Consider the following 13,329-nt stretch of genomic DNA (forward strand, 5'->3'; position numbering starts at 1 on the left):
TGGCTCACTCTCCGTTTATTTAACCAGCCTTTTCCCTCCTGTTTCCTTTTCGCATTCTTTCTTCTCTAACTGGCTGCCACCATATATTCTCTCAGTTGCCAACCACTTCCTATTCTGCAACCACTGACCTTAACACTGACCTTGCCTTGTCTGTGCCACTGAGATGAGAGAGAGAGATACCATATCCTTTGCTTCCCCCTCACTATGCTGCGAGGTTGAATTTTGCCTGTCTCATCAGTCTTCCGGCTGCTGGAGTACGCCTTGTTATTTCTTCCAGATTCCTACACATTTCGCTTTTCAGCTGATCAGACTGGAAAACATTGCTCTTGGCTCAAAGACATGCTGGGCCTTGGCATACACAGTAGACCCAAGCCGTCAATACAGATTAGCTTTATCAGATAAACTTTATCTGCTGCGTTTGAGCGTCCTTTGGTTGGGTACCAGCCTAATTCTGGGCTACGATTGATACCGCGACTCTAAGGAGATCAAAATTGGCAGCCATTGTTTTTGCCATAAGCAGCCTGCTGCTGGCTTTTCAAGGTGGATGACTCTGTGCATCACTGGTAACAAGCCTGTTTTTCTGTTTGTATTATTTGGTGATTAAACATGGCATTCTGGGTGGAACTTAGAGGTTAAAAGAGAACACTCCAAACAGTCTCCATGTCTGACCGATTCAAAAACTTGCTTGCACATAAAGCTCCCAGTTAAGCTCCAAATTCTGTCATGGTAGTCTATCTATCTATCTATCTATCTATCTATCTATCTATCTATCTATCTATCTATCTATCTATCTATCTATCTATCTATCTATATATATATATATATATATATATATATATATATATATATATATGTATGTATGTATGTATATATGTGTGTGTGTGCGTGTGTATTCTTTCTTTCTAAAGGTCCCTGAGAGCAGTCTTTGCCACTTGCAGGCCAGTGAAGGACACAATCCTTCTAAGAATAGTCTCTAACTATGTTTTGGCATAAACATTCATATACGTCGCTTCACCACAAGAGGGCGCTAAGAGCACATGACAATAAGAGCTCATGTCACTTTGACCTGATGCATAATGATAGTTCTGTTGATTGCAAGTTTCCTATTTTATGTGCGTGTGTGCTTGTGTGTGTGTGTGTGTTTCTTTTCTATAAGCAGTGTGTCTAAAAATCAAATAAACAGCAAGAAATCACCACCACCTACTCCGTGCCTGTGTGACCTCACTTACTTAAAGCACAGACTGTATTCATTTTTCAGTCTGGACTGGGAACAGCTAAAAGGCCCAGCTGCTTTCTCTGAGATTTTTTCTCCTTGAATCTCAGAAAAAGGTGGTTCAGTAACAAGCTAAATAAAAGAAACTGTTAGCTATGTTGGCTTTGTAACTTTCTATAACACAAGAAAATAGAGTTTTCCAGCAACAAAGACAAATGAAGTCAAAACTGTTTTTGTGCACTCACAGTGACTGCTTGCTACGTGATGTATTTCTAAAGCCTTTCTGTGAGGCCCTGTCTGAACCCATTCATATACATATAAAGCTGATATAAACTAATTGTATGGGAACACAAGAGGGCAGTACAATAAAGCACGCTGTGGAGTGAAGTCTCCGAGTGTAGCTGAAAGAAAGAAGCGAGCTCACTCAAAACAAGCCTGGGTGGTGAGATGAAGAGGGGAGGCAGGGCAGCAGTAAATGATGCTAGCCTTCTACACCTTGTCAGTTATTAGGAGAAGGCAGAGGAGAAATCTGACATTACTTTGTGAAGTCTACAGAGAAAATAATTGGCTAGAGCAGGCCAGCACACTGGCAGCTAAAGTACCTGGAAGGGATGTTTTAAAGTCCCACAGCTAAAGGGAGCCAGAAAGATAAAAAAAAAAAAAAAGAAGAAGAAAAAAAGAAGACATATAAACTCAAAATCAAAAATTCAGCTCACACTACATCCACACTATGGATTTTTGTGTTCCAGCTTTATAAAGCAGGGCTGCAGTGTAAGATGAGTTAATATTTCACACGGGCACAAGTGAAAATAAACTGAAGACAAGAATGGAAAAGAGAGCTCTTTCTGAACCTCGAATCATGCTCTCTGATAATCAGCCCACAAACCACCAGCTTCCTTCTATATTTGGTTTTAAGCGGTAAATGCAATGTATATATATATAAGTCTTATATATATATAAGTCTTATATATATATAAGGCTGGGGTCATCAATTGAAATGTGTGAAGCCTCCAAAAATAGGTTTATGTGACAATCAATACATGTATGCATAAAATGTATCTTTTTTTTTCTTTCTTTTTTTACAAAAAAGCATTTTTTTATTCCCCGATTGCTTATGCCACAAAAATTTTTGGGGACCAGGACGATGACATTTGTAAATGTTATTACTGGTCACAAACTCTTAATTTGAAACTAACAATATAATATTTTTAATCTTTGTGGCATAAGACTTAACAAACAGTAACATAAATGGTAAATGACCTGTATTTATATAGCGCTTTACTAGTCCCTAAGGACCCCAAAGCGCTTTACATATCCAGTCATCCACCCTTTCACACACTGGTGATGGCAAGCTACATTGTAGCCACAGCCACCCTGGGGCGCACTGACAGAGGCGAGGCTGCCGGACACTGGCGCCACCGGGCCCTCTGACCACCACCAGTAGGCAACGGGTGAAGTGTCTTGCCCAAGGACACAACGAACGAGACTGTCCAAGCCGAGGCTCGAACTGGCAACCTTCTGATTACAGGACGAACTCCCAACTCTTGAGCCATTATTGCATTAACAGCAAATCTATCTTTTCTAGGCATTGAAAGGTCTACCTGTGCGTGACTGCAAGCCCTATATCCCTCCTTATTGCTTGTGGGGAGCTGCGATGCACTGCTACATTATCTAGAAAGAGACAGAAAGAATGCAAATGATGAGTAATGATTACAAGGATGGCTGACTGAGGTGATGTTAAGTTAACTCCCAACTCTTGAGCCACGATCGCCCCGTAAACTGCATTACATAGTGTTATATAGGCTAGTTTTGGCTGAGCCACATCAAATATCTCTTCTTAGTATTGTATGTGGATTTTTCTGTGACATTAAAAAAGGATTCATACAAGAGAATACAGACTATTTGCCTTTACTTCACCTTGTTTTTAGAAGGTAAGCTGTTCAGGTTCTTGGCCTCTCATTGCATCAGGTGTTTATCATTGACTGTGCTGGTGGAAACACAACACCATATTGTCACCTGTTCACGAGGCTCGCGCCTTCGTTTGCCACTCACTGCCAGAGAGGAGCTCTTCTTTGTCTGACCCAGATGTTCCCATATGTGAGATTGTCCTCACTTGTCTTGCACCCATTGATAAAGGTCATACGAATCACCTGAACCTCTGGGATAGTGTCTGTTCTACGATGTATTTTCTTTTTCAGTTTACCCCCTTTTTTCCAAGTAAAGGAAGAAAAGCGATTGGACAGTACCCAGCAGAAAACACTGTGTGTGTGTTCTGATTCGTGATTAACTGTGAGACAAGGCAAGTACACTTAAAAACAAGAGAATAAAATCCAGCCACTGGAGATGCAGCGTGGCCACTCACTTCCTTCATTTGCCTATTATAGAGCAAGTGTGTAGAAACAAGCCGAGATTAAGCTCAGCATTAATTTGCCGTTTGTTTGGCCTCTCCCCCTAACACTTAATCACTGAACACTTTAAATTAGAACAACTGTCTTCCAGGGTAGGATAAAGCAAAGAAAAGAAGAGGAGGTGGTGAGTGGTGAAATGAAAACAATTATCAGAAGGTGTAAATAGCCAACATTTTATTTAACATTACAGAAAACACTTTGAAGCAGCACCCAGCAATAAACTAATTCCTGACATTAGTTCCTCTCCAGTTGATCAAAAGCAGATTTCTGCGGTGCTTTTCTCCCTCTGTTGGCAGCTTTAAGGTCTAGATGCAAAAGCGTTACTAAAATTGTAAAAAAAAAAACCCCCAAAAAAACCCCTGCAGGCTGCTACATCATTGGCGTTTAATGCAGTCGAGTTTTGAATATCACGAAAGTGTCTGCGCTTTAATGCTCTGCAGCAAGACACAAGTAAGTTAGCATTCCTGCGACGTTCAGTCAGCATGCAGATAATTTTCACGAGCGTCACTGAATCATGAAGGACACTTAAGTCTGAGATGTGATCAAAATGCAGAAGCAGCGCCCAGCATTTGGACTTTGTTAAACTGTAGTGATGCAACAATGTCCATTTGTCTGCCCTCTGCTCCAAAGAGTCTCTGTTCTCTCCTGTTATGTGCGTGTCCCCGACATTTCGATCACACATCCTGACCCCTGTATGAAACGAGCAGGCCAGACATCAAGGACAGCTACAGTGAGAGCGGAAACAGTTAACAGGATGAAATGTTGCACAAAGTCAAAGCAAAAATACACATCTAGAGTGAAACTGGGGAAACAAATAGGGAAACAATAAAAAATGTTAAAAAAATAAAACATTTAAAACTCTAAATTGGGGACATTAGTGTGTACTGAAGTGCACCTTGGACAGCCTGGAAATAGACTGTTGCTGCCCATGAAGCACCAGGCACTCAGTTACATAACAGACTGGTACCTGGATGTATAGTGCCATCATGTGCTCTGCTAGATTCATTACAATCTTAAAAAGACATTCAAAGCAGGGCTTGTAAAAATGTTAGAAAAGTTGTTTGTTTTTGCACATGTAATTCTAAAAGTGTCGGTACACCCAGCTCAAGCCTGTCATTGAAATTAAAGCTGTAAAGCTGGTAATATATATATGCAAGGTTTGCAGCGCAGCAGCAGTATTCAGTTTTGTGTCTGTTCTACTTGTTTGTGCTATAAACTGGTGTTGGGCCTTTTCATTCGTCTTTCAATGGACTTGAATCAGAATGAGAGACAGGAGCGCTGAGCTATGAAGGAATAAATCCCAGGAACAGGAAACAAGAGCAGGGCTACTGTTAGGGATACCACCTGGAAAGGATGGATTCTGCCTCCTCACACTTCTGGTGCGAAGTGTGGTTGTCTTCTTTGTTTGGATGGACAGACTATCTGTGGTAAAAAATTGATCTGTGGCAGATGTCGTGTTATCTTCATCGGTCATTTCTGTAAGGAGACTTGTGTCTGTGGTTGAGGTTTCCTTTGTTGCAGAGACATGAAGAGAATCAGAGCTAACACTTGCAGACATGTGATCAATAGTTAGGTGTGTGCCTGTGGTTTGGTACTTCAGGGTGGCCATGCTGATGCTGGGTGTGGCTGTGAAAGTGTGGTGTTTTGTGTCCCATGTCTCTCTTGGGGCAACAGGAGTGTTCAGCGAGGTAGAAACAGACAGATACCACCAGCCGGTGACACTAGCTTTAGGGGTCATAGAGGTCAGATCCTTGGCGCTGGCAGCCAATGGGGGTAAGTTGTAGGAGGCATAATGCCACCCTCCCGTCCTGCCAGGGCGCACCCCTCCACAGACGGGCTGGGTGTGGCATGGGCAGCCCAGGACACGTGCGGGGGTACGCTGAGTCCAGGAGAGCAAGTAACTGATGTCGGCGTAAAGGTGGCAAGCCCAAGGATTGTTTCCCAAAGCAATGACTTTGAGCGATGTCATTTTGTCCAAGACTCCAAGAGGCATTGCAGAGAAGCGGTTAGCATGCAGGTAGAAGTAAGTTAGTCTGGGGAGCCGATCTAAAGATCCGGGAAGTACTTTTACTAGCCAGTTGTGGGACAGGTCAAGAATCTCCAGGCGTACGGGTAGGTTGGTGGGCAAAGTCCAGAAGTGATTGTGGCTGAGGTTGAGCGTGCACAAACTGGTCAGCGTGTTGTTGATAAAGGTGGCTCTCTCCATTTTGTTGTCGGAGAGGTCAAGCAGCTGCAGGTTCCACTGGTAAACCGTGTCATTCTTGTCCAACAACTGAATGCGGTTGGAGGAGGCATAGATCCGCCAGAGGGAACGAGGTAGGTTTGCGGGCAGTCGGCTCAGCCGATTGTGAGACAAATCAAGAACGCGGAGATGGGTGTAAGCGGTAAGTTGGTCATCCAGGCTGTGGAATCGATTGTGGGACAGGTTAAGGGAGCGCAGGTTGTACTGTAAGTTGTTGGGCAGACTTCTTAGACCCCTCGAGGAGCAGTCTACCTCCCTGTGGCTGCGACTGCAGGAGCACACGGAGGGACACACAGCCAGAATTCGCAACCCAAGCCATAACACGAGCACGAGCTCCAGAAGAGAAAGCTTCCACCTACAAGAAAGACAGCAAACCAGTGTTATTTGTACACAGCATCATTTTCAGAAGGCACACTGAAAGCGAGGCCTGCAGGGTGTGAAAATAGTGAACAAAGGATACAAACATTTGCTGCCTGCAGGAGAAGCATTTCAAACTATACAGGCTGGTTCTTTCTCACTTTCTCTCCACAAACATACACACATCTCTCACACATGTGCACAGACAGGTAGCTCAATGTTTCCTGTGCATCACTACATTGTTTGCAGGTACACACATTAACGTCACATACCAAACTGACTCCCCCAATTATGCAGCCATGTCTTTAGAGATTCTGTAGCAGTATCCTTTATATGCAACATTAGGAAAGTGCTTAATTGTGTCCTTTTGTAGAACTGATAAGCGCTTGATCTGAACTCAAGGAGGATATTTCTAATCTATTGAAGAAAATCATCCATCACAAAAGGATGAGAAATCCCTGCTGTCATTTTCCCTGGCATCAGTTTGCGTGTTCAGTCATCAGCGCTTGTCAGTAAAGTCACTCCCATGCTCTCAGAGGAGGAGAACTAGCTCAGTAGATGGGTTTTTATTAATGACTCCACAGAGAGCTCATGCATCAGCCGGTCCGAAGGCAGGCGAAGACACAGTCGCGAGCTGCTTGCTGTTGAAACTGCAGTATCTTTGAGCCGAGGGTGTGGCAGAATGTGTGAGTAAAAAGAGTGATTAAATTTGTTCAGAACTCACCTTCTCATTTTATCATTCCACTCACTTTTCTCTGCTCCTTCTCGCTGTCCAGCCCCCTCTTTCCCCTGTCCTTTTCTGCTTTTGATCCCAGGACCAGCTGGTGTTCTGCTGAAGGTGTTTTTTTTCACCCTTTTCCGCTCATAGAATTGACCTCTGCCTACTCGACCATTTTTTTTTGTATCTTTTTTTCTCAGGCTGCCTTCACTTCTTTGCAGTTTGGTCCTTGGCTGCTCCTTGAAAAGCTGAGAGTTTACTACCGGCTCTTATGGATCTTTTGGGGTTGGCGTGATCACACACTGCAAGCTCTGGATTTACTCTGTGCAGTGGAAGTAAAAGGGGAGGGCTGGGGTGCTTGTGAGTGGGTAAGGTGGGGGTTGAGGGGGTGCATTAGGATGGAGGTAAGGAGAAATGTAGCGGATAATGAAGGGATCTCTGCATAAAAAGGACTACAAAGGAAACCACTTGGTCCCTTCCAAACCTGGCAGCTCTCAAGATTTCCCTCTGCATTTTAAAACGACAGCTGCTGCTGTGCTCGGATTTCAGCCCTGTTTGTATTTAAATAGGATCGACTGTTATCAGTTATCTCACATAATCTACACCCCCTCTTAAAGCCTCCTTTTGCAAATGTAATGATGTGCTTCAATTGGGTCTTATTTTCCTCGTAAATGTTGGAGGCTGCCACAAAAGAGCACCATGATTTATTGCAGAGCACTCTCCCTCTGCTGCAGCTTCCTACCTGTCATCAGCAATACAGGCAACTCTCCGTTCTGCACTGCATTGCTGTATTGCTACCACAAAATTAGACTTGGTCCGAAGAGACAGTTAATCAGTGTTTCAACTTTTCAAGTGCGACAAATTTGACAAAAATTATTTTTGCACAAAGACAGCTCACATTTCTGACTGCAGAACCCTGGCAGCAGTTAATCGAAATCTTCTTTTTTAAAACTATTGTCTCAGCTCAGTGGTCACCTTAACCGAAAACACATTTCAGCAAAGTGCTTGTTACTTCCTCCCCACCTTTTCTTTTCTGTACTTTCTTTTCTGGGTTTAGCAGCTTGCTGAGATGAGGTTAAGTTACATGTATCCTGTAACTGGCCCTTACAAGAAGCTTCACGATCACTCCACCTCTGTCTACCACCACCCTTAGCGTGCTATAAAACTGCTTTCAGCTCGTGCAGTGTTGCCAAATACTGCAGCAGTAGCAGGAAAGAAAAAAAAAGAACACCCAATAACCCAAATTTGACTTTGTATACCTGCTGCACCATACAGGCAGTAAAGAGTTGCTGAAATTATTTACTCATTATTTCATCAATGTACATGCAAATCACCTAGAGCCATGCTTTTATTTCTCTCTTTTACTTTTTATCTCTTCTACTTTTGCATTCAGTGCCAGTGGTATAAATGCACTACCCAGCTCAGCAGAGAACAAACTATTCAGAACTGTTAAAGAAAGGTGCACATTCATCATGACGTCACCTGCAAGTGGATAAACAAAGTTCTGCACATGACAGCGGAAACAACCCCGTATTGGTTTTTTGGAAAAGTTTTCTGCGTGTGTGTGTGTGTGTGTGTGTCTGTGCTTCTATGTATGTCTTTTGTCAGCTCTGGCTGAGGTGAAAGAGAGCATTCTTTTAGAGTTGAGTGGCACTGCCTGGAGGACGCACATTCTCTGCTTGCTAATCAAGCAGACCGCTTACACACACACACACACACACACACACACACACGAATGCCAGCTCGTTACACAGCTGAAGGGCCAGTGATGACTCTGAATGATGGATCTCTGTTGTGCTGGTTGCGTGATTGTCAAATTAGAGTAAGAGAGGAAAAACACAAACACACAAGGTGAGCTGGGGGGAAAGAAACAAAAAGCTTATTCTAATGTTAAAATATTTTAATTTTCACACACAAGAATTGGAAGCAACATCACTCTGTTGTTTTCCCAGTAATAAAATGGTTGACAAGCTTAGAATACACACAGCTGGTTGATTATCAAATTTAAATCTGTCTGGAGAAAAAAATACAGTTAAAGGATTTAAAGCCAAAGTGAAATAAGGGCAGCTATACACAAAACTCCACATCACATCCTTTGGCAAAGAAAACAAAATGTTCATATATTTAGCTTCTTATATAAGAAGAGTGATGTAGGCTGTATAAGAACACAAATAGGGGGAATTATTTCATGAGCTACTCATAGTACAAAACACACAGTGTAAGATCCATAAAACCCGAGTATTTAGAAGTGGTGGGAATCTTAGGAATGAGATAGGAATCTTCTATTTCTTTTCTGCATCACCTTCCTCTTTGCCCTCAGAGGAGGCTGCTTCCACAGCTTGGCTGGGCTGGGCTTCGGTGGCCGCCTGTGGGTTGGGGGAGGGTGAATCTTCAGCTGCAGTTACAGGTGTAGCTGAAGCCTCCTCGCTGTTGGCTGCATCTCCCACCGCCTTCTCCTCTGGTGTTTTCTCATCCTCCTTTACCTTCTCACCGTCTTCCTTGATGGTGCCGTTATTTGTCTCCCCTTGTGCTGGAGTTACCTCAGCCATTAACATGGTGGTCTCTTTGGCTGCTCTCTCAGAGTCAGGCTTGCTTTTGGCCTTATTCTCAGTCCCCATCCAGTACTCGTTGTTGCTGACAGGTTCGCCATCGGTTCTCAGACGTCTCTTCAACTTGCACACCTTGCACAGCAGCATCAGTGTCAATATCATAAAAAGAACGCAGTTTAATAACAGTACGCCAGACAGTATGTACAGATCACGGCATTCAGCTTTGAATTTTTGAAAAACACTATGGGTGGTTGTTGGTGTCTTCACAGTGGTGGTGGTGATGCTGGTAGTGGAGGCAGAGCTGATGGCAGGCTGAGATACACTTTCAGCCTTGCTTCTGGAACCAGGGGAGGTTGCTGTTGATAAACGATACGTGGACTGATCGCCATTAGGTCCAAGGGTGGTTTGAGTCGTTCTGTTAGCATCACTTTGCCCTGGGATAAACAGCAATACACCCAGGATGAGCAGGCCGTTCATGTTTGTATCTGTGAAGACATGGCAAAGCAACATGGTTTAAAATCCATCTATTGCAGTAATGTCAGAACAGGAACAGGAAAGAGACTAGTACAATTACAAGGGACTTGTGCTGTCCTTTGCATTTTCTAATATTCTATACATAGACTCCAGAACATTTTAGATGTAATTATTACAGTTTTTATTCCTCTAATACATCCTAGTGTATATGACAGCTCCTGTTTTAAAAACTAATCACAGAGCATTGTTGTTTCTCAAGCTGTTCAGGACCATATAGAATAATTTGTCCCATCTTCATCAGCTTTATTGGCTTTATGGCTCTTTATGTAAATGTTGATGCTAACTATTTCAGAGTACTTCTCCTTTAGCTGTCAGCTGCGGTATCATAGTTTCTGTAATTTCTCAGTGTGTTTGATTTCCAAAAATACCCCCCCCCCCCCCCCCCCAAAAAAAAAAAAAACACCAAACAAACAAAAAACAAAAAAATAAATTAAAGGTACAAAAGCACACTAATAATAACGATTATTACTAATAATTACCTCTTGTTTTTTTTGCATTTAATAGAAGTCAGTGACAGTGTCATTGTGAGTCTACTGGAGATTTCTTTTTAAATTCCAAAGTGTGGGTCCCAATCAGTTGCATAGAGTATTAGTGAGCTGTATTAAAATGGAAGGGATCGTTGTCGTATACTTTTGTCAGGCGCCCTGACCATCCCAGCCTTACCCCAACACCTATAATGAGTTCTGTAGTGATCTATGTAAATACAGCTTTCATAAATCAACTACAAATTCATAGTTTTGAACTTCATTAATTCATCACTTCATCCTTACATCTGTGGAGTTGGACAATTTTTTTTAAAAAGTGTGCATAATCCTGTTTAATATACACAATCGTATTTATACTAGTGGTACGCACCATTAACACTGACTAACACTTCAAGATGAAAACTAACACTTTAGATTTGATTTAATCAAATACGACATCCCATTCTGTTTTGTTATAAAAACTAAAGCTGAAAAAAATCACTTTTTTGAAAACTGTTCATTAGGTAATGAGTACATTTTTTAACTATAGGGTTGGATACTCTTAGGTACTCAAAAAGAGTATGTGAATTTGTGAATCTTTGGAAAATTATTAATTACACGTTTACATATTTAAAACATTTTTTTTTCTGTATTTCAGTGTCAATTTATATTTGCGAAAACACAATTTTCCTTTTATGCTCCCAACATTAAACGGCTATCAAACCCTCAAACAGTCTATATATGTGTCCAAGGTCCACGTAGGTGGGAAGCTTGCTGGCATGCAACCTACCAAGAGCCTCTTCTAACTGAGATCTGCACTCGATTTATAATCAAGCTGCGCATTTAAAGATAAAGTTTGCGACTTACATTGATGATGATCTTGATATAGTTCCAAGAAGACTACAGCTCTGTGTGAATACTATAATCACGTATTCAGTATGCTGCAGGTGAAGAGATGTGAATGATGTGGAAAGCTGCTGGGAGATTTGACAGTAATCTAAATCAACGGCACACTCGTCTTTCTTACTCATTCTTACTTCTCCATTTAGGCTATATTAAGAAAAGGAAGTGGTTTTGGTGCTCTGTTCTGTGTTGCTGTTGATCACGCAGACATCTGTTGGGTGGCATACTATAAAAAGAGGGAGGCGTAAATAATCAGTAAAACCCATTGTTGTCCTACCTAGGACTGTATAATCATCAATACAATTTGCAAAGCAGCGACACCAGTCGAGCTGCAAACTGTGCTATTTTTTACACAATTATTTTGAGCAATTCTATTGTTCTTAAAGGCCTTTCACAGAAACTGACGTGTCAGAGATTCATTTTTTTTAAAACCTAAAGCAATAATAATCATGCCTATATCTGTCGTCTTCAATTTCACCTACATATTTTTGTCTGAGCTCTCTCCGACCGCTCACAGAGCACTTTTAATTATAGGCATTGGTAAATGTCATACAACAAACAGCATACAACCTTTCTGACACTTGGTTACCACACACCACATGCAGCGGAAAAGGACAACAGAACAAGCACTTATAGATGACATAAAACATTTATGAAAAACATTATTCCGCATCAGTTCACCAACAGCAAAAAAGAAAAAAAGAAAAAAAGAAAAAGAAATTTGCATTAAAAATCGAGTTATTTTATCAACTTCCCCTTTTATTTTCCTATCTTACTGTATGCTGAATTTCCCATGTGATTTCTGGCTATTTAGGCAGTCTGCACCTGCACTCATAACTTTCAGCTTTAGAGGGGAATGTTTAATTTGGTAAGATGTTGCAGATAAACTGGATGTTTTCTGCAGGCGGTGAAGTAGAGACGGAAAAGTTTGGACCCCCTGCTGCTTAACCTGCTGTGCTGCAGACAATTTAATTATCACGAGCATGAAAACAACACCAGACAGTAAAAACTGGTAATAAAAAAAATGACAAAAGCAAAATTAAAGGTATTAAAGGCAACATCACAACCTGTCATGCTGCTATAATCTACCATCTATAGTCCTTTATTTGCTTGGTCCTCAGACTGGCGGTGGCCAAATATTCTGACAAAGAGTATTAATTCTCTTTGAGCCCTAAAAGCTGACTTAATCTAATAAACATGAGAAGGATGATAAGGCTAAATATGTATGAGGGGAACTGAGAACAAAAGGAAAGAGGATGACTTCATCTCAAAACCCCCTCACCTTTCACTGAATGACGGAAAGTCCCCATTTGTTAGTAAGATCATGGTGTGTTTGTTGTAGATGTTTTGCGTGCGTCCAGCTGCCCCACTTTCTTTCCCCTTTTTTTTCTCTTTCAGTACCTTCACTTCTATAAATAACCAGCTTGCTGGCTGTGTTGGTGGACAGCTTCATTAAGGAGAGTCCCAAGGTCATCAATTGATGGTTGACAGTTGTAGTGGTGCACTCAGCAAATGTTAGAATGACCACGAGAAAGCTCTCTCACTATCTCTGTTGTGTTCTCACCTTGCCCTCTGTTTCAAAACCAAATTGTGGCTATGTGTGTGTGAAGGCTTTTTGTGTGATTTCTGGGTTTGATTTGAACATGCCTGGCATAACACATACCACTGGTTGCACATGTAATGCTGGTACATTTTCAGCTTGCTAATTTGGTAACAAAATCAAACAAATGACTAATTGTCATTCTGTAGCTGACCTTGCAGTAATGGAAACAGTTTTCCCTCACTAAACGCTGGTCATGTGACCCAGTACCAGTTGGAGTCAAAGAGCTTTTTAGCTGCAGTAGAATATACAAGGTCCTCTCTTTGCCATTGATGCCAGTATACAGAAATCAATCCACCATTCTTCTTTCTTCTTCAGATAAAACATTTCAAAGTCCAAAC

At 41.8% G+C, this 13,329-nt stretch overlaps 1 protein-coding gene across 1 annotated transcript; it reads right to left on the reverse strand.

Annotated features, from left to right (window-relative positions):
• Positions 1-2,713: 2,713 nt before the first annotated feature.
• On the reverse strand, positions 2,714-12,369 carry LOC120723303 (oligodendrocyte-myelin glycoprotein-like). Its single transcript, XM_040014685.1, has 3 exons — positions 11,353-12,369; positions 6,945-9,972; positions 2,714-6,218 (listed from the first exon to the last, which is right to left on the reverse strand). Exons 2-3 carry the CDS (start codon positions 6,950-6,952, stop codon positions 4,865-4,867), a joined length of 1,362 nt encoding a protein of 453 aa, XP_039870619.1. The 5' UTR covers positions 6,953-9,972; positions 11,353-12,369; the 3' UTR covers positions 2,714-4,864.
• Between the last annotated feature and the right edge of the window lie 960 nt (positions 12,370-13,329).

The sequence above is a fragment of the Simochromis diagramma genome, unplaced genomic scaffold (assembly GCF_900408965.1).
Source record: "Simochromis diagramma unplaced genomic scaffold, fSimDia1.1 OVJJ01000676.1, whole genome shotgun sequence".
NCBI classification, from domain to species: Eukaryota; Metazoa; Chordata; class Actinopteri; order Cichliformes; family Cichlidae; genus Simochromis; species Simochromis diagramma.